The 22507-nt window shown below is 35.5% G+C and overlaps 3 protein-coding genes across 3 annotated transcripts; all 3 read right to left on the minus strand.

Annotated features, from left to right (window-relative positions):
- Nucleotides 1–855: 855 nt before the first annotated feature.
- On the minus strand, nucleotides 856–1794 carry LOC102517377 (olfactory receptor 52E1-like). Its single transcript, XM_014557886.2, is given in 1 exon segment — nucleotides 856–1794. A coding segment is annotated over 1 exon segment (939 nt).
- Nucleotides 1795–12446: 10652 nt separating this feature from the next.
- On the minus strand, nucleotides 12447–13391 carry LOC102517872 (olfactory receptor 52J3). The gene has a single exon (XM_006183088.3). The coding sequence runs from the start codon at nucleotides 13380–13382 to the stop codon at nucleotides 12447–12449; it is 936 nt and encodes a 311-aa protein (XP_006183150.2). The 5' UTR covers nucleotides 13383–13391.
- Nucleotides 13392–20929: 7538 nt separating this feature from the next.
- LOC102523499 (olfactory receptor 52E2) lies at nucleotides 20930–21885 on the minus strand. The gene has a single exon (XM_014557892.2). The coding sequence runs from the start codon at nucleotides 21873–21875 to the stop codon at nucleotides 20940–20942; it is 936 nt and encodes a 311-aa protein (XP_014413378.1). The 5' UTR covers nucleotides 21876–21885; the 3' UTR covers nucleotides 20930–20939.
- Nucleotides 21886–22507: the final 622 nt, after the last annotated feature.

Genomic DNA, 22507 nt, shown 5'->3' on the forward strand with positions numbered 1-22507 from the left:
CTTAAAGGTTCATTGAAGATTTTGATGAAAATACTGATAAAGAAAAGTCTAAAAGCATATGTACTTTTTGTTTGATGAGTGCATAAATGTTTTGCTTAATAATGTCATCTTTACTTCCTGTTATGTTTCGTTTGCTGTGAAAACTAGGTTTATGAAATTATTCCTTTTCCTCCCACTACACCTTCTCACTTTCAGGCTTTATCACTCCAAGCTAACCCATGTTGGCATGATCTTATCCTGACTTGGGTCAGAAACAAACAAACAAAGTTGTTTTTGCACTTTTTCCTCAAACTCTACCCTTGTTAGTTTGGAATCTTTTTCTCTGATTAAAAAAAATTGTTTAAAACAGCCACCTTCCGTTGCTTAAAACTTCTGTCTCTTCAGATAGATGGATTTCTCTAGTTACCTCCTCCATATACACTCTATTTTATATTATATTATTACCTCAGTTTCCTGAGCTATAGAAAGGGAATCTTAAGTATAGCTACTTCTTATTATAGTTATAAGAATTCAAAGAGTTAATACAAAGTTATGAAAACTGTCTGGCTCATAATATGTCTATGAATGAGTAGTATTACCATTATATTAGTCAGTTTTTATCAACCTCATTTTTTCCATGTAAATGCTGTTTTATTTATTATGTAGTTGCTGATATTTGTGATATGTGGCTGGAACTTTGCTTATATTAAATATTTATTGTTGTTTCTCTTGGCTTATTGTTTCTAAGATGAATGACTTTATAAATCTGCACATAGAATACCATCTTTCCTAGACATTGTAATGTTTCAATTTTGAAAGGAGAGAAGAGGTTCCATTTTCTCTTACTCAAGTCACTTAATCTCTGAAAACCAAATTTCATAATTTATTTCTGAAAGTTCTAATTACCCTGTCTCTTATCTGCTTGGTTCTGATCCCATAAATAACAGGGTTGAGAGCAGGTGGGATGACAGCATAAAAGTTAGCAAGAAGAATGTGGATGTATTAAGGAACATTTCGGCCAAAACAGTGGGTCAGGAAGGAGAAAAATGCTGGCGTATAGAAGGCCAACATGACACAGACATGGGAGCCACATGTGCTGAGTGCCTTTAGTCGGGCATCCCTGGAAGGTAGGCAGAAAACAGCACGGAGGATCTGGACATAGGACATGACAATGGCTATAATGTCAAACACCAAGATGGAGATGGCTCCTAAGCCATAGATGATGTTCACCTTTATGCTGGCACAGGACAGGTGGGCAATGCCCATGTGCTCACAGTATGTGTGGGGGATGATTTGGTGTCCACAGAAGGATAACCTTAGAATGAGCAGAACAAAGGGGATTGCAACAGCTAAGGGTCTCAGGAGGATGATCAGTGCTATAACTGATACCACCTTGTTTGTCAGCACCAATGTGTAGCGAAGAGGGTTACAGATGGCCACATAGCGATCATAGGCCATGGCCATGAGCACAGCCGACTCCATGCCAGTGCATAGGTGGATGAAGAACATCTGGATAAAGCAGCCCTCAAAGGAGATTTCTCCCATCTTGAACCAGAACATGCCAAGCATCTTGGGGATGGTGGATGTGGACAGGCCCAGGTCAATAGATGACAGAATGGCTAGGAAGTAGAACATTGGCTGATGGAGACTATGTTCAGTCTGAATCACAAAAATAATTGTAATATTTCCCAGTAGGGCAGTCAAATATACAATACAAAATGGAAAACTAATCCACATATGCACATCTTCTAGCCCTGGAACTCCCAATAGGAGGAAAAAGGACGGATGGAACTGTGTGCCATTAGGAGGGATCATGCTGCTCCTGTGGCACTTTTACAGCTGCACATATCATGGACCAGATGTCTCATTCACTGAGAGGCTGCAGCTCTTCTTGTCCAGTTTTATTGATTTATTACAGAATTATACAACATATGTGTAATATTTTTAATCATCAAGCCCATCATGACATAACTGTGTGACTTTTGTGAAAACTAAAATACATGTCATTCTTGTTTAATTTCAATAAGCTAATCAGATTCATTACATTTATTTTCATTCATTCCTTTAATATAATTTACTAAAACATTACTCAAAATGGATCAAAGACTTAAACATAAGAAAAGATACAATAAAACTCCTTGAAGAAAATATAGGCAAAACATTATCTGACATACATCTCAACAATGTTCTCCTAGAACAGCCTACTCAAGCAATAGAAATAAAAGCAAGAATAAACAAATGGGACCTAATGATACTTACAAGCTTCTGCACAGCAAAGGAAACCATAAGTAAAACAAAAAGACAACCTACAGAATGGGAAAAAATTTTTGCAAATGAAACCAACAAAGGCTTGATCTCCAGAATATATAATTAGCTCATATGACTTAATAAGAAACAACCAAACAACCCAATCCAAAAATGGGCAAAAGACCTAAACAAGCAATTCTCCAAGGAACACATACAAATGATCAATAGGCACATGAAAAAATGCTCAATATCACTAATCAGAGAAATGAAAATCAAAATGACAGTGAGGTATCACCTCACACCAGTCAGAATGGCCATCATTCAAAAATCCACAAATGACAAATACTGGAGAGGCTGTGGGGAACAGGGAACCCTCCTTCACTGCTGGTGGGAATGTAGTTTGGTGCAGCCACTGTGGAAAACAGTATGGAGATTCCTCAAAAGACTAGGAATAGACTTACTGTATGACCCAGGAATCCCGCTCCTGGGCATATATCCAGAAGGAACCCTACTTCAGGATGACACCTGCACCCCAATGTTCATAGCAGCACTATTTACAATAGCCAAGACATGGAGACAGCCTAAATGTCCATCAACAGATGACTGGATAAAGAAGTGGTATATTTATACAATGGAATACTACTCACATAAAAACCGACAACATAATGCCATTTGCAGCAACATGGATGCTCCTGGGGAATGTCATTCTAAGTGAAGTAATCCAGAAAGAGAAAGAAAAATACCATATGAGATCGCTCATATGTGGAATCTAAAAAAGGAAAAACAAACAAACAAACAAAGCATAAATACAAAACAGAAACAGACTCATAGACATAGAAAACAAACTTGTGGTTGCCAAGGGGGCGGGGGGTGGGAAGGGATGGATGGGATTTCAAAATGTATAGATAGATAAGAATAGATTAACAAGATTGTACTGTATAGCACAGGGAAATATACACAAGATCTTATGGTAGCTCACAGAGAAAAAAATGTGACAATGAATATATATATGTTCATGTATAACTGAAAAATTGTTCTCTATACTGGAATGTGACACAACATTATAAAATGATTATAAATCAATAAAAAATTTACTAAAACATTTATCAAGGACCAATAAGTTATCAGGCAAATGGACAGATATCTGGTGTACAAAGGTAAATCAAACATTGTTACTCCCTTTTTTTATTGAAATGTAGTCAGTTTACAATGTTGTGATGTTGTATTAATTTCTGGTGTATAGCATAGTAATTCAGATATACATATATCTGACTTTACATAATGGCCTGTGGAGTATTACATAAAAATACAAGTTTTAAGTCCAGACCCTAGAAATTTTGAATCAGTAGGTATGGTATAACACGTCATGATTTCTGTAAAGATTCTGTAATTAATCTGATTCAATTTTTTTTGACATTTGGGAACTGCTGCAGAACAAGATATTGTACATAAGCAGTTATAATATGAGTTAGAATGTGTTAAAATATGTGTACATTTAATAAAAGAATGTATAATTCAGTATCTCATAACCCTGACTTTATATGCCCTTTTCCCTTCTTAGAATTCTCGAAACAAAGTATAGTCACTGATTCTACGCTATACTATGATACTCTCAGGTTTTGTGGTGCTTTATCCCTTCCCTCAGCTGGAGTTACTTGTGGGAAATCTTTTGCTTTACTACATGTATATCTTCCAAGGACTTAAAAAGATACATATTAGCAGGTCTCAAAAGAAGTATGTCAAAGTAGAGTGAACTGGTATGTGGTAAATATAATCATCATTATCATCATCATCACCATCAGCTACTAAAGTTTTCTTTAGGATTTCCCTGTGCCCATGCTCCCCTGTTAGAGGGGAAATAATAAGAAAAAAACATAGAATTGACCTCGATGAGACATTTTCTGTCTTTTGGAGATTTCTGAAGTTCAGAAATTCTCCGAACCCTACTTATTCTCCAACTCTCATGAAGAAAACTTCCATGAATTTCACAATTATTGTGCAAAAGTACCAACTGATATGGGAAGGAATTTTGTTGTTGTTGTTGACTCTATTCATAGGAAGAATTGTAATTTAGGAGGACAAAGCGTTTCAGTTGACTAGTTATGATTGGGCAAGAAAAAAGAATAACAAAGTAGCATAGACTCAGATTATCTTGAGATGTGATTAATAGTGGCGCTATATACCCAAGAGCAGTAATTTGTAGGTAGAAATATATAAAGGGCTTTCTGTGACTATAACTTAGGCTCACGTAACCAAAACTGACTTTGTGATATGTAATAATGGATAAAGGTCGGGATTTGAAGCTTAAAAAAAAAAATTAAATAATAGTTCTACTTCTTTCAAGCTGTCTGGTAATATTCAAGACCTTGTTTTCTAAAAAAAAAAAAAAAAGAAAAGAAAGAAAGAAAGAAAAAACAAAAAAAACCCCACATTCTTCACATATAACTTTGAAATAATAATACGTATGTTGCAAGTTTTATTTAGGAATTATAAGAAACATGGATAATGTATTAGGAGGTCAACGTAAATTAGGAAATTCTAATACTCTAAGTGCTAAATTATTTGAATTTTTCCACTTGTTGGTGTTACATTGCTGTTGTAGTATTTGTCTTAAATTCCAATTAGGAAAAAAATTTAAAGCAGTTTATAGAAATGAAATTTAGATAGACTATTCTTTAAAGATTCTAGATGTATATGGATCTAGAAATGTTTGGAATTGGTTCTATAAATGAGTCAAGCCTTTTAAAAATATTTTGCAATATCTTTGGAAACTTAAGGAATCTTGATATGATATTTTTCACTACTATGTTATAGCAGAATGGTAATAGCTAAGAGAAGGCAAGAGTGACAAGATTGAAGGCTAAGATACAACCACAGTAGGCAAAGTAAAAAGGGAGATAAAGGACAAAGTCAGAGAACACAGAAAGTTATAGAGGTATTTTCATATGCACACACACATATCACTAATATTTAAGAATGAAATTTAATAAAGTCTTTGTTGCAGTATGCATCTGAATCTGTATATACTTACTATCTTGTTACCCTCTAGGCTCACTGATACTTTCCATATTCAATTAGCTTTCCTTTTTTTGTCATCTTTTTAATCTCTTCAATCTACATCTCAATGAAATGGCCACAGTAAATAGTTCCTGTCTTATTGGGTCCTTTCTGCCCCCAAAGCCAAACTTACCAGCAAAGCTTTCTGAATTAGCTAGTTAATCTGGCCCAGAATGTTTCTGTGTCATGTACTCTGACTGAAATGGGAGATTTATACTGTAAACACTACCCTTAAAAATGTAGTGTCTTCAAACATCATTGCTCTCTAGAGAATAGAGGTGCCCAGAGGCACTGAGCTACATGCTTCATACATGAAGCATAACATAGTGATTTAAAAAGTCCTGATCCTGGATGCCGATTCCCAAGCTTGGGGTGACTACTGATGAATTGCCTTATCTCTAAGCAGGAGAGGCTCTGAGGAGGGCTTACTGCCAATGCTGTCTCTTCAAAATTCCTCTAGTTCTAGATTCCCTCTCGTGGGCCCCATGTATCAGTCCAGGTCATAGAGAATCTGAGGTGATTTTATATAAATGTTTGGCAAGTCATTCTGGATTTTTTTTTTCTTTTCATTACTGTGTTGTTTATCTTGCTTTTATCTGGTCAGTTTCTCCAAAACTTACCTGCCCCTCACCCTAGTCCTAAACATATTCAACCTTAAATATAATCATGAAAAAATTGAAGCCCGGTTAGTATTCTTCACTTCATGGAGTCGGGTATTTGTTAGAACTTAATTGGGGGAAATGATATAATAAAATAATGCCCAGTTGTTTTGAACACAAATCCTCCCTTCTTTCAGGTTCTTATTAACAGTAAAATAAGACAAGGTTAAATTTAATGGTAAAAAACTAGAGGCCTAGGGAAAGAAATATGAGATATAGGAAATTGGCTCAGTGGATGGACTTTGAGACAGATTGTATAGATTTGTATCCTATCTCCCCTACTTAATGGACATATGAGTTTGTGCAAGAAATTTAATCTTTGTCTCCATTTTCTTCTCTATGATGAGCAGAGTAATACCCAGTACAAAACATTGTTGTGAATATTTAAAAAACTAACACTTATACAGCAATTAAAACATCTCCTGAGATATAGTAAGGAATTTGTAACTGTTTGTTGATAATAATCGAAGCTACTTAGCTAATACTGAATATTCTCGGGCTGTGATACTCTATGGAAGCTCATACTGATTGGAGTTGCCATGGAGACGTCTTCTAGAATTCACTCCTGGAGTTATAGGGGAGTCAATAAATGACATCATCTTCCTTGTCTAGATTTATCGCCAATAACGAACAAAACATAAATCAAACAAATGACTTTTAGAACATCAGCATTAATACTGAGTAAAAGCTCTGTATTGTTTCTTATCTTACTCAGACATCTAAACTGGCAGACTGGGCTTTTTAACAGTCTTTGCTCCACACTCTTCACTTACCACAGAACCTTAGGTGTCTGTTCGCAGCAGTAGAGTCTTGTTAGGAAACTCATTGGGATTCATGGATTTTGGAGAGTGACCCTGGGGTCTGCAATGTCAGCACTATCATATGACAAATACATGTGTATTTCTAGATTCCCTATTCAGTATATTCATTTTTTGTTTATTCCTTTATCAATTGTCTTCTTTCATAATTTCAACAGTGTATTAAAATTCTTTACATCTCATATAGTATGTCCTGTTTCTTCTAGGTCTGTAATGTAACTTCTGGCTGATTGATTTTTTATACACTTTTTTAAGGTTTTAGGTAAACTTTAAAAAAATTAGAACACTTGTAGGTTAAAGAAAAATGCACATGTGGTAAAGAGAGTTTTCATATAACCCACACAGAATTTCTCCCATCAACATTGTACATTAGTATGGTCATTTGTTACAATTAATGAGCCAATATTAACCAAAGTTCATATATTAATAAAGTTCATATATTATTCAAGTTCATATATTATTCAGGTTCCCTCAGTTTTACCTAATGTTCTTTTTCTCTTATGGGATCCTATCCAGGACACCAAATTACACTTATCAGTTATGTCTAGTTAGACCTCTTAGGATTGTCTTGACTGTTACAGTTTCTCAGACTTTTCTTGGTTTTGTTAACTTGACAGTTTTTAGGAGTACTGGTCTGATTTTTGTAAAATGTTCCTTAGTTGAGATTAGTCTGATTATTTTTCTCATGATTAAACTAGAGTTATGTGATTTGGGGAAGAAGATCAGTGAGGTAACATACCATTTGTATCAAAACATATCAAGAGCTCCTACTATCAATGTGGTTTTATCACCTGGCTAAGGTAGTGCTTGTCAAGATCCTCTTTCTCCCACATTGTGGGAGCCCATGATTGGGTTAACAAATTGTAACAGACCCCAGCCACTTGTCTCCTTAAAGAAGAGCAAATGTGCTTAGTAACTGCCTTGTTTGCATAGTTGAGGTTTTAGATAGCACTCTACTCTAAGCAAAGCAATGACCGAGGCCTTCGGCTATAAACACTGGGCGTGCCTTCTATTAGATAATCTTCTATCCCCAAAGTAAGGAACTGGCTGGTCTGATGGTCTGCTTTAACATATCTATAAGAATGTATCTTCCTCCCCTCTTCCCATGACTTCCCTAAAGGTAAACTGTAGGCCCCCAAAGGAACGAGTCTTGGGCTGGAATGGTAAACAAGTTATAAAAAGCTGCAGACTCAGAGGTGAGAAGGCTGGTTAGCCAATGACTGGTAAGATCCCCAGAGGGGGGCAACCTAAGACAGGTACAGCCTCCTGAGTCCAAGAAAAATGTTAAGCAGCTGCTTCTCATACGCTCCTCCCTGATAAGCTGTAAGGCTTGCTGATGCCAACATGAACATGATTTATCAAAACATAAAGGGTCTTCTGACCTTGAGCCAGACTCTACAATCTCAATCCCACCCTGTCTTTCCCTAAATTCCTGCATTCCATCACACAACTGTCAGTGATCTCTCCTTTGATTGTACACAATAAATGTGGGAGCATGTGAGAGGTTCGTGGAGTTGGCTCCCGACTCCCTCTCGCTCTCTTGACTTTTTCCACAGAGTCTCGAGTAATTCATTCCATCTCGGTGGGACTTCTGCTGACCAGAACCCACAACTGGTGACGAACCCACACCACATCTCCAAGTTTACTCTGTGGAAGCAAGTTACAACGTACATCCCCCGAATTACACAGTGAGATGTTATCCTCCACTTCCTTAAGATGGAGTATCCTCATAAATTGTTTGGAATTTTTTGCATAAGCAATAAATCTAGTTCCTCCATTTGTTTATGTATTCAATTATTTATTTGTCAGTATAGACTCATAAATACTTATTTTATATTTTAGGCTATAATCCAATACGGCTTTATTCTGTAACGTTTTCCGGCTTTGGCTACTGGGCGCTCTTTCAGTCAGCTCCTATGTCCCTTTGACACATCCCATAATTGTATGTTCTTATTTGGGGGGAGAGGGTGGTAATTTTCTTACTTTCTACCACCACAAGATGCTGTAGGTTTATCTTATGTATCACTTGCCCTAGGCTTAGAATGTGATATTTCTTTAAGGGTCACTGGTTTCCTTAGTTGGATAATGGTATTAGAAACAAAATTCTGGGTGCTGAGTATGCTTTACTGCTGGGTTGTCATTACTTTAAGGCCCTCTCAGCTGACAGCAAGGAAATATATGTGTGTATACTAACCTGTGTATGTTATACATATTTAGAAAGATTTGTCATCTGTTTAAAGATATCATTGTGATGTCTCTAACTAACCCATTACCGAATGAATTCTAGTATCCTCTCATGTTTATTGGTAAACTACCACTCCAACAATGAGAGACCTGGCATCCACCATATACCATGCATTTAAATAATTGCTTAATAGCAGTGTTAGAATTGTTAACCTATGACCCAAGGGGAAAAATGTATCTGCTAGTGTTTGGTGCTTATGTATGTATTTCTTTTTGCCTTTAGTCTCCACAGACTCCACTCATGTCCAAAGTTACTTAGGTTGACACATTTTCCCCTACAAACTTTAGTGAGGATTTTTCCTACATTTGTACTACATTATGTTTGTCAAGAGTTTGCATTTCATCTTGGGATACCCTGAACTCCTTAATGATTTTTTTAAAAATTTGATTCATCTTTTGTGTGGTAAAATTTTATGGACTTTGTGAAATGTGTAATATCATATATCCACCATTATAGTACCATATAGAATAGTTTTACTAACTTAAAACTTCCCATGTTCTTCACTTATTCAATATCCCTGAACTCTTCCTCCCCTTGGCAAACATAGATATGTTTGCTGTCTCTGTAGTTTCGCTTTCTAGAGAATTTTTTTTGCTAGAATCACACAAAATGAGGCTTTTTCCACTTAGTAGTATGCATTTAAGATTCGTCTATGCCTTTTTATAGTTTGCTGTCTCATTTCTTATTAATGCTGAATAATATTAATTGTATTATGTACAATGGATGTACCACAGTTTGGATATGTATTTGTGTATTGAAGGTCATCTTGACTACTTCCAGTTCTTGGCAAAAGTTGCTATAAATATTCATATGTATGTTTTTGTTTGGACATAGTTTTCAAACCAATTGGGTAAATTCCTTGGAGTGTAATTGATGGATCATATGGTAAAATTATATTTAGCTTTGTAAGAAACTTCTAAACTTTCTTCCAAGTGACTCTGCTATTTTTTTCATTCTCACTAAAAAATGAATGAAAGTGTCCATCAATGGATGGATGCATAATGAAGATTCATACACACACACACACACACACACACACACAGGAATACTATTCTGCCATTAAAAAGATAAAATCTTGCCATTTGTGACAACATGGATGGATCTTGAGGGTATTATGTTAAGTGAAATAGGTCAGATGGAGAAAGACAAATACCATATGATTTCACTTATGTGTGGAATATAAAAAACTAATAGACAAGCAGAAAACAAAATGAATGAACACACCAACCAAACAAAGCCAAACACATAAATACAGAGAACAGAGTGGTGATTTCGAGGGACTTAGAGGGTGAAATGGGTGAAAAGGGGGTGGACTGTATGTGTGGAAAATAAATTTTTGATGGTGCACACACTGTAGGATATACAGAAGTAGAAATACAATGTACATACAAAAAAATGAGTGAAAGGTACTATCACTTTGTATCCTCACCTACCCTTGGTATTGCTCTTTTTATTTATTTATTTTAGCCATCTTTTGAGATACGTAGTAGAATCTTATTGCATTTGTTATTTGAAATTCTTCAATGAAAAAATAAGTTGAGCATCTCTTCATATGTTTATTTTCCATCTGTGGACATTATATATAAAAGAAAGTGATGTTGAGCAAGTGAGAGAGAGAGCTGAGGGGAACCTGGACTTGAAGAGATATTTCCAGTGCTTTTGCGACTAAACCACTAAGCCCTACCTGCCTTTTATATGTAGGGCATGGAAGCATAAAGCAAAGTTTATGGTTGAATACAATGAACACAATAAATATAACAGCCATTGTTAGAACATGAATTTAAAGCTGCCCTTTAAAGTTTTAATAGAGAACATCATTTCTTGCAGATTAACACATCTGAGTCCTGTCAAACAGACCAACTGGAAATATGTATGAACTTTCCCTCTAAAGGTAGGACACTATGAATTTAATTTCTTTGAAGAATGGTATTGGTAATCCTGTGTGACATTGAAGGTGGGGGAGGAATCACATATTGGGCTTTTAAATCAGTGTATAAAATTAAATACACAATTTATTAATGTGAAAATTTATTATTTAATGTATGTCTTATTCTTTAATAATATTAAATTTGGGTTATACTTAAAATGGCACGCAATGTCCAAATTAAGGAAAACACTGGAAAGAATGCTGTTGGATGCACTTTGACAAAAGAAGCCATCAAAAATACATTATGTGCGTCTTCCTATCCCTAAGAGAAAAGAGCATTTAATGTGCTCAGAGTTCACAGGAAATAAATTCTTGAGATAATCATACTCACACATCTCTTATGTGACCCCCTCCCCCATTAATTCCTTTTAAAAAGTTTTTACTGAAGTCTCTAGTTCACATTCCTTGTAGTAATGTTGCAGTCATTGTAATAACATTAGACAGTGAACTTACCATCAGGTTGTTTTTAGCCTTCTGCCCAGTCACTCACTCTTATGTTCTATGTCATTATTTTTATGTGCACATCACTTTCTGCTAGCATCAAATTCAGGAAGAATAATTGTTAAAAAATATTTGATGCCCAGGAGTCATGTTGGAGATACGTACTTATAAGGTTACAGAAAACATTTTTATAAGAATATCCAGGAAATTCTGGTGAAAGTTGCTTACTTTGAAAGTATTTTCTACCTGAACTTGCCTGAGACTAACCTACTTTGGCAAAGCATCAAGTCCCAAAGGATGTATGTTTATTGCATTTTACAAATCAAGAGGCAGAAGTGGCCCGTATAAATAGAAACTTGCCTAAATATATTTAACCTGTGGTAATACACACACACTCATCTGAGGCAGGTAAAAGACTGATCAGACATGACTCAAAATCCTACTGTTAGAATTCTATGCATTCAAGCTTCTTTTATGTTCATGATTTTCATTCTTTAATACAACAAAAGGGAAGTAGTTGCACAGTAGGAGAACATGGTGTCTGTAGATTTTCATGAACAGAAAGGAGAAAGGTACTAAAACAAAAGGGAAGGACTGGAAACATTTTAAAAACTCTACTCCATAGCCCAGTGATGTCCTCAGAGAGTCAGGCACATCAAAATTTATACCTGAGAAATTGACCAAGACCTTTCTTACTTTAAATTCAAGTTCAGCTCTCTTTTCAGAGAAAACATGTCAGTTGACATAGACTAATTATGCCCAGCTGGAATATGATCCTGTTTTCAAACACAGGGACCAGGAGTTTCGCTAAATCTCTGTAGTTGAAAATGAAAGGACTTCCAATGGGATGTTTTCCCTAACTGTAAGGTAACCCTACATTCCACAAAAATAAGCACTCAACACCAATATGGAGAGGAAATATTGGGATTTAAGACTAGAAGGTAATCTCCAAAGTTTGTTCCTTTAGGATCTGTAGGATCTTTTGCTATAAGGAACACTTAAAAAGATAACCTTGAATAGAGTTAAAGTTAGCTACTTTAACACACCCCCAAGAACTAAGGAAACAAAAGACCCTACTTTGAGGTGAAAATACGGACCACATGCTCACGACTCTGCTTTGTCCTCACACCATAGATGATAGGATTGAGGGCAGGTGGGATGACCACACAGAGATTGGCAATAAGGATGTGGACATAATGGGGAATTTTTTGTCCAAATCGGTGGGTGAGGAAGGAGAACAGGGAGGGTGTATAGAAAACACACATGACCCCTACATGTGACCCACACGTGTTCAGGGCTTTGTGACGAGCATCTCGAGATGGGAGATGGAAAACTGCACAGAGGATGTAGGCATAAGAGATTCCAACCAGAGCCACATCCAAAATGAGGAAAGAAGCCACCAAAAGCCCATAAATGGCATTAATCCGAATGCTGGTACAGGCCAACTTGGCAATGCCCATATGCTCACAGTAGGAGTGGGCAATAATTCGAGCCTCACAGAAGGGCAGACGATAAGTTAGGTAGAGAATGGGCAACATAAGCAAAACTGGGTGCATTATAATACCAACACCAGTGCCTGCTAGAACTCGGGGTATCAGGATGGTTGTGTAGTGGAGAGGTGCACAGATGGCCACATGGGGGTCAAAAGCCATTGCCAGCAGGACTGCAGACTCCATTCCTGTGAAGGTGTGTATCAGAAACATCTGGGCCACACAGGCTCCAAAGCCAATTTCATGAGCATTAAACCAGAAGATACCCAGCATCCGGGGCACTGCGGATGTGGAGAGGGCCAGATCTATGGCAGATAAGATGGCTAGAAAGTAGAACATGTGGTCTCGCAGAGTACAGTCAGACCAGATAATCAGCAAAATGGTAGCATTGCCCAGCAGAGCCATTAAGTAAATGAAGCAAAAAGGCAAGGAGATCCAGACATGGGCATCCTCAAGTCCTGGGATGCCTGTAAGGAAAAAGGTGTCTGGGTGGAAAGTGGAAGTGTTGATGTGGAGCATCTTGCCACTGATGAGAAGGCAAATAGTTGACCAACTCTAGAAGCAAAAATAAGAGTGATAAAGGCTCACACCTCCAATAGGCTTAATTTTTATTTTTTTTCTTATAAAAGGTAATGATACAACTTGTGTACGAAGGTAGGTATAGGCACAGACTGAGCACTTTTTAGTGGAAGGAAAATTAACTTTATGGAAATCTTTCCTCTGAAATACTAGATTCATATCTTATACTTGTTAGCTCAAACCCCATACAAAATATGCAATGAATTAAAGAAACATGAAGGAGTTTATGTTTATATTGAGATCTCAGTATTCTTTGAAGACAAAGTACACCTTACTTAAACATATCAACACAAAAATCACTCAGCATCAAGATACAGACACCTGCACACAGAACGTGATTATATATGTATAAGAACAGTGTTGTAACTAGATACAAAGAGTGATAGAAGTCAAGCAGGATTTCTTAAACTTGTTTGTTCAGTATCAATTTTTACAATGAATACCAGATCCAAAATGAAGAGGTATGCTGCTTTAGTTTATCCCTTCATACTTATTCATATACCCCCACAGACACACTGTACTGTGTCTAGATATAAAGAGATGCACAAAGATAGACAGCCACATTGTACTGTACATCAGATTTGAAAATAGTTACACAAAGATGGGAAAACCTGATACAATGTGCAGGAGACAAGTGATCTCTTTGATACTAATATTCTGATGGGATATATACAAATAAAGACTCTCCAAAGTTTTACAGGCTATCAAATTCCCAAGAACATCCCAAGATTTCTAGCAATTCTATCTTTCTTTGTATGAGTGTGGAGGAGAGGGGAGTTTGGGGGTGAGCAGTGAAAAGATTTGTTGAAAGGAGATGGTTTGAGAGAATAAAGACCCATTTCTAATGACAATGATGAAGGTCAGCCTCAGGCTGATGAAATCCATGCTCCTGATTTACCACCCTGCAGTTACGGTCTTTCTTTCTTTCTCTCTTTCTTCCACTCCTTGTCTCTCTTATTTTCTCTCTCTCTTTCTTTTCTTTCTTCCTTCTTTGCTTTCATTCTTCTTTCTTATTTTTTCTTCCTTCCTTTTTCTTTTTTTTCTTCCAGAAAAAAAGCAAAAAGAGATAACACAGCACTATAGAAAAAATAAGAAAGGGACAGAGAAGTATAGGATGAAAGGAAAGTAGGGAAGGAAAAGAGAAGATTAAAGACAGAAAAGAAAGAAGGAAGCATAAAGAATTAAGTAAAAAGGAAGGAAGAAAATAAGGGAGGAAGGAAAGAAAAAAGAAAGAAGAAAGAAAGGTAGGAAGGAAGGGAGGGAAGGAAAGTGGAAGGGGAGTCTCAGCTCCAAGTGACTCCTGTTAAAAGTGAGAGACAAAAGTCCAAATTTGGGGAATTATTTTAATAATGATATTAATAAGATAGAGCTTCCCCAGCCAGTAAATCCTGCAAGACTACTTAATCTCCATCTCCAGGCTTCTTACTTCTTTCCTTTCCCCTTGATAATCAACTTTATAAACCTGCACTTAACTCTGGGTCCATGATGGCCTTATTTTTTAATTATTATGATGGAAGACCATGCCCTAATACACAATTATCACTGGGAGTGGAGATCTTCATTTACAGCATAACTTAAGTTCCCTATCTCTATATAATATAGATAGTTATTTAAAAATTTAAATTGTTTCAACATGATCTAGTTCTTTCAGTCAGAAAATCCTTCTACAGTTGTGATATAGAATATATAATAAATTCAACCACAGCCTGTTCTTTAACTGGTGTACAAGGGTCTCTGATCCATCTACATCAAACATTTAATTGGAAGCTCACCTCCAGCAGGAATAGGGCTAGAGAGCTCTAGTGTATCTACTAAAGGGAACAACGACTTATACTACCTGTACTTAGGATCCTTTGGGGCCTGTCTGAAAACAAAGCCAACTCAAATCCTCTACATGAACCAGGAATAACACCGAGAGACTCCTGAGAAAGAGCCCATTATCTGCACGTGGGGCAGAGGGACTGATGTGGAGCCAGACAGCATCTTCTACTCCACATCGTTTCCCCAACACATATACATATTGTAAATAGAAAGTCAGAGTTACAAACTAATACTACCAAAACATATTGATATGAAGTGAACAGAACTTCTTATTGGCTAAATTTTGCATCCTGATTTTATTAGATATAACAATGCTATTTAGATCATAAATTACCAATATGTAAATCTTCCCTTCCCACATCCATGTCTCAGCACTCCTCAAAACTTTATTAACATATCATGACTGTCAAATAAGACAAAGTCTCTGATGTTTTTCCACGAGTACTAGTCTTACTGGTTGTAAATGTAAGTTAATAAAAATTAAATAAACAAAAATTAAATAAAATGAAGTACATTTAAATACAGGAAATAAATGGAAGCCAAAGAAAGGAAAGATGTGGTATCCTAATATTTCAAAGTCACAAATAAAAATGCATTTTTTCTATGTAAAAATAAAAGGAAAATAATATTACTTAGTCATAGAAAAATACAGGAACACCACTTACCAAAATTCCCATTCAGATGGTGATCCAGGAGGACTGGTAGATGATCTTCTCATTACATATGTCAGTTAAAGCACTTCTACTATTACATATTAACATAGACTATTGAAATTACTACAAATCTATAAATGACAAACAACTCAGTATTGAAAAAGGAACAAAAACTTAATCTGGTGATTTAAAAAAAGAGAGTATCTGACAAATATAAGAAAAAATTTTTCATCTCTGCTATGCATCAGGAAAATTCTAATTCAAACCACAATGTGACACTGTTAGCAGATAGAGGGACCCCTAAATTAGGAAGCCCACCAAAATGTGGGTCCTTGCTGCTGGCTGAGAAGGAATTCACACAGCAGAGGCATAGGAACCAAATAAACAGCTGCTTTGTTGCTCAGAAAGGGAAATGGAAGGAAATTGCTCGAACAAAGATATGGAAAGAAAGGGACTCAAACAGAAAGGAAGTGCTCCAGCAGGAAGCCATCAGCCAAAATGGCCAGTAGAGATGGCTGTGGGCCAGGACCAGCCAACAGGTCTTTTGTTAGAAAGCTCTGCCATCATTATCTTCATTCCAGGTGGTGGTGTTAATTATTTTCTGCTATGGGCTCCTTCCTCCCTCACAGCTCAGCCCTGAAACAAAAAGCAATTAGCAAAAACTTTGGCTAGAACAAAGGAAGAGATACTGGGGTATGTCCTTGGATTTTGGGGAGCCAGCTGTGGGATAACAGAAACGTAGTCCTAAAGAAAGCACATGGAGATCTGGCTATTAACTTAGGCAATATAAATAGTGAAATGCTCTGCCGAAGCCACGTTACAAAGGCTCTTGAGACTCTATGGTTAAAGGCTCTCAAGATTAAAAAAAGTTTTGAATCTGGCTTTAAACCACTGGTAACTTAAAATTGGCCATGTTGGGAGAACTTCTTGACGGAAATATATTTTCCATTTTGTAAATGCTCCCCAAAATGTGTGTATATATACACATATGTTTGTGAGTACAGGTAAGTAAGTAGATACATACACATACACTTGCGTACGTGTGTGTGTGTACACTCCAGCCTGCAGATGGGGAATAGTGTTCTGTGTGTGCAAGCATGTGTTTCAGAAAGACTGTGCATGTGTTTCAGAAAGACTCTGTCAATGAGTTAAAAAGAAGGTGGGGAGGAGTGAGAGATACAGAATGGGAGGAATTAAAAGGTGGGAGAGAGTGATGTAGAAGACAGGCACAGAGATGATGGAAGGAAAGCAGAGAAATGTGTCATGATTTCTAAGTTTGAGAGTTTGCCTGTATCTTTGGAATCCAGCTTCTAGAAGGATAAAAGAAATGACCACCAAGTGAGAACTAACAATGCAATGAGGTGAAGTCCTTTTGGATTAATAGTTCATTGTAATGTCATAGTGAGATTGATACAATTATGAAGTGAATAGGCAAAAATATTTATTTTCCCCTTTCTAAAAAAGAATCACCAAGAAGAAAACGAGAAATATGGGGTCTTGGGAATAATACAGGAAGAAGACCCAATGGACATTGATTTAAGAAAAAAATTTTTATACACCTGAGTATAAAATTCTTGGTAAAAGAAGACAGAGAATGTTCAGTAATATTATATCACTTTTACCTCTAGCCAATCAACTTTAGTTTTATACTTATATATCTTCATTATATAGTGATACCTGACATTTTAGTCAATTTGAATAATAAACATATATAATAAGAAATAAAATATATATTTATAAAAATCACTAATAACTAAAGTGTTTTCCTCTGTATTTGCATACATATATGCCTTTAAAAGAATGGTGATTATATTTTTCTCTTTTTTTTACTCAGTATGTAATAGTGAAAGCTCTTGTCAAACTTTATTAATAGATATAATATATGTTCATTTAATCATCCCCCAATATTTTACAATTTTCCCAATATCTTACAATTGCCAGTAGTATATACATATATGATCCAAGTATGTAAATGTAATTTACAAATTTCTGTAAGTTTATACTGTAAATTTTTGTTTATAAGAGGGGACATATTTATCTTATTACATTTACATCTGAGACATCAAACAAGATACCTGCCACTGAATGTATTCTTTGTAAATTATGCATTTAATCAAGAACTTATAGTTAATGAAGAAGATATCTCTAGAAATTATGCGTATCTCTAGAAGTTGATGCATTGGGTGTTAGCTCAAGTATGAAATATTTATTCTTAAAATGATTAGTCTAAACCAGTAATGGCAAATCCAATCCCTTTATCAATGGTGTGTTTAGAAATAGTCATAAACTAATTCTGGCATTCAGTTCCAAAAGGAAGGCTTCACTACCCTTGTTGAGAGAAGTTTTTTAGCTCCTAAAAGGCTGTGGAGAAATTAAAACCTATAGATTTGGGCCATTAAAACAATCAACTATGGATCCTGCCTTTCTACTGGGTTTATTGTTATATGAAATAATAACATTCATTATACTGAAGTAAATTCATACTGTGACTTTCTTTTATTTGCAAAGTGAAGCATCCTAACCAGTATGATAATTATAGACATGTTTAAGACAATTATTATATAATATTAAAATCAATTGTCACAAATAATTTTCCAATTTTTATTCCATTTTGCACAATAAATTAATAAGTTAATTGGATTGGAAAGATGTGCTCTACTCACTGACTCACTATTTTTAGAATTCAGTCATTTACTTGCATCTTCTCAATACAGTAACTATTTTTTCAGCCTTTTTCTGTACAATTTCTTTTTTGGCATGAAACTTACACTAATACATAAATTAAACATCAACTTTCTTATATTATACTATGACTAATAATAAGAGCATGAGTTGTTTCATTCTTTGATTTATTCAGCAGACATTTCTTGAGTAGCTTGTGAGTCACATTGTGAGTCACTTAATAGATAAGTAAGTGACATCAAATTCCTTATAGTCTGGAAGGACAGAGGAAGATAGGCAGTCATTGCAAGTTATTATAATACTAAGCTGTAAGTGAGAGAACTATGAATAAATACAGTAAACAAAGAAGAGTAAGTACCTCTCTACTTTCAATGGTGTGAGGAAAATCGACCTAGAATTGCTGATATGTAGAAATTCACTCCCATGTGGACCAATGTTATTCTTTTCCTAAAATAAGATTTTATTTGAATGTTAGATTTGAAAAAATTAAAATGCAAATGCCAGAAAATTGTTGTGACATAAGTCTTTAGTGGATGGGGAATGGAGGGAAAGGCAATAAGTCTTATAAAGCAGGTTTGTCTGTATTGCAGAGTTTATTAGGGAATAGGCATATCTCTATGAAATGAAGACCAAGAAGGAAGTTAAGCGTAATAGGAAAACTGAAGTTGGGAGAGATGTCTGGCATGGAGAATGTAGCAAAAGTACAAATATATGCTGGTCACTGGAAATACTAAGTAAGACAGTAGCATTAAAGACAGAAATGAAAATACTTAAGAGATATTTATGAAATAAAATCAGCTGGTCTGGAAGACTGAATGTGTCTGGTGATATAGGTACTTCAGAGTTATAGTTATCACATAGTTGATGCAAGAAATTAAGATATAGAAAGTCAAGAAGACCAACATGATTAAAATTAAGAGAATATAAAGGAGGTGACAAAAGACTGTGGAGATATATTTTCTCACATTACATGTGGAGAAAGAGAAGAATAAATTATGTAATTAATCATTTCCAAATTATAAGTTTCTATTTTAAAGACTAAGAATGCTAAACATAAATATGTAAATATAAATATAATTTGTGATAGACTTAGGAAAAATGAACATTTTTCCAGTTTCCTTTAAGTAAGAACTTCAAGATAATCACAATGATTTTATAAAATCTCAATAAATTTGTTGTGCTTTAATATTTTGTGTGTGTATATATATATATATATATATATATTATATTTGACACTTTTACTTTAGTTGTGTCACTTCAACTTCAGGGTATTTTATGGGATGTTAAAATAAAAACTCATAAACATCTCTAATAAAAACTCTGTTGGCAAGGGTTTGAATAAATAACAAAACGTGGTAACACAAATAAGAATGATAATATTAATGGCTAATAATTATTTTATGTGTTACTATAAACAACATTTAGGACACTATACTGATTGCTTTAGAAAAATTATATAATTAAGTCTTAATGCTTAACTTTAAAATAAAACTATATTTATAAAATAAGGAAATTGAGGATCATTGAACATATATTAAAGACAGAATTAGGACCAAACTTAAAATTCTGTTTAACTGTTGAGATCATATGAGCAAAGACAGGACAAAGGAAGCAACAATTAGGAAATCAGTCTAAAAATAAGGTAGAAAACAAATAGAACTAAGAAGGTAAAAGTAAGCAACCTTTTAGGCTGTAAGTGGTTTCTTTATTTACATTTATGTCATAGTTTGTTCTATGAAACCTAAATATACTTGTGACAAACTCTACACAAAAATTCTTAGTGAAGCTTTTTTCCTTACTTGCATTGCATGTACAAAATCAGTACTTAATCTATGACACAGTTTTGGATGTTAAAAATATTTATGATGAAATCACAAAATATATTATAGTCCTCATAATGGAATGAAAATGACTGATTTCTGAATACTGGGGAAAAAGGAAACAAAAGGAGCGATAAGAGGGGTTGCAAAGTAAAGAGAGAGAAACAGAGTCAAATGGACACAAAAAGGGAGTGAGAATCATCAGAAAAATCCACAGGAATGCTATAGGGTAGCTAGTGCACAAAAAAAAATGTGTTACATTCTCTAAATTCTACTTCATATCTACTTATACTAGTGATCAAAAAACACATATGAAGACTGTGATGGGCCATCACTTACCATATGAATTGGATAACAAAGCTTAGATTTTTACTCCCTGAACTCACTAAAATAGTTACAGAAGGGAGCCAACATATGTAAAGATTTCTTTAATCACATTTAAATGTACATAATATAACAAGGTGTTTTTATGCTCAAAATTCGCATCTCATACATTTTAGGTGTGATTCCTTTTCAATCCCTTATTTTGGTAATAGTATGTTCTTCACACGATCATAGATCTGCTTGGTTCTGACTCCATATATGACAGGATTGAGCATTGGTGGCACTACGACATAAAGATTGGCCAAAAGTATGTGAATATAGCGGGGGACATTTCGGCCAAAACGATGTGTCATGAAGGAAAAGAGGGCTGGTGTGTAGAAGGCAAGGATTACACAAACATGGGAACCACATGTGCTAAGAGACTTGTGTCGGGCTTCACTGGAAGGAAGACGAAAAACAGCACGGAGTATCTGAAGATAAGAAATGGCAATGGCTATGATGTCAAACACCAGGATTGAAATAGCACCTAAGCCATAGATGATATTGATCTTGATGCTGGCACAAGACAGACGAGCAAGACCCATGTGTTCACAGTAGGTATGGGGGATGACTTGCTTCCCACAGAAGGGCAGTCGCAAAATGAGAACTACAAATGGAATAACAGAAATAAATGATCTCATTAACACACCAAGACCGATCACAGAAACAACCTTGTTGGTGAAGATGGTGCTATATCGGAGTGGGTTGCAGATGGCCACATAGCGGTCATAAGCCATTGCCAAGAGGACTGCGGATTCCATACCAGTGAAGTTGTGAATGAAAAACATCTGGGTGAGGCAAGCTTCAAAGATGATCTCCCTGAGACCAAACCAGAAGATCCCGAGCATCTTAGGGATGGTAGCTGTGGAGAGACCCAAATCAATGGTAGCCAACATGGCCAGGAAGTAGAACATAGGCTGGTGTAGGCTGCGCTCAGCCTGGATCACAAGCAGGATGGTGAAGTTCCCTAGGAGTGCAATCACATACACAGCACAAAAGGGAAAGCTAATCCAGATGTGGAGTGTTTCCAGTCCTGGGATTCCCAGCAACAAGAAGAAAGAGGGATGAAACTGGATATCATTGAGAATGGACATCCTGCTTGGTAATACATAAGTCTATGTTCCTTACATAAATCTGTTCACCAGTCTTCAGGCTACCAGGTAAAGCCCTGCAATGTTTTAAACCTAAGGAAAAATAAGAACACCTTAGAATTGTGTTCATTCTCTTCCTCAGTTAATTTACACAATTAGAAATTTAGTACATAAAGAGGAATGTGAAAAAGTGAATTCTCAATGAGAAAGCTTTGGAAGAAGTTACACAGTAGATTGTATTTTAAAATTCTGTAGAACATATTCATCTTCTTAGCACCTTTCTGTTTTAATTTGCAATTGTTTCATCACTAGTATTATGCTAAGATTTTGCTTAAGTGCTTGCTTTATGAATTATCTTCTCTTATCATCACCAACGTAATGTATTTTCAATTTTGTCATAAACAGGGCTTTGTCAGTCTCTATAGTTATGTCTATTGTTCCATTTGATTAGATGGTAACACACAGTTACTAATACATAAGATTTGTAATAAGGGTTCATGAACACCATAATCATTAAAATGTAATTTAAATTATTAAAAATAAATCTAAAGGATTAAAATCAACCCAGTTGTTAATATTTATTCATTATTATTACAAGATAAGAAGTAAATGTAGTTATAACAGCAGCATCAACT

The sequence above is a fragment of the Camelus ferus genome, chromosome 10, assembly GCF_009834535.1.
Source record: "Camelus ferus isolate YT-003-E chromosome 10, BCGSAC_Cfer_1.0, whole genome shotgun sequence".
Classification (NCBI taxonomy): Eukaryota; Metazoa; Chordata; class Mammalia; order Artiodactyla; family Camelidae; genus Camelus; species Camelus ferus.

What these genes read in the sequence shown, in the direction of transcription:
- LOC102523499 (XM_014557892.2), bottom strand. Translation starts at nt 21,875, where the DNA reads ATGTCCATTCTCAATGATATCCAGTTTCATCCCTCTTTCTTCTTGTTG.
- LOC102517872 (XM_006183088.3), bottom strand. Translation starts at nt 13,382, where the DNA reads ATGCTCCACATCAACACTTCCACTTTCCACCCAGACACCTTTTTCCTT.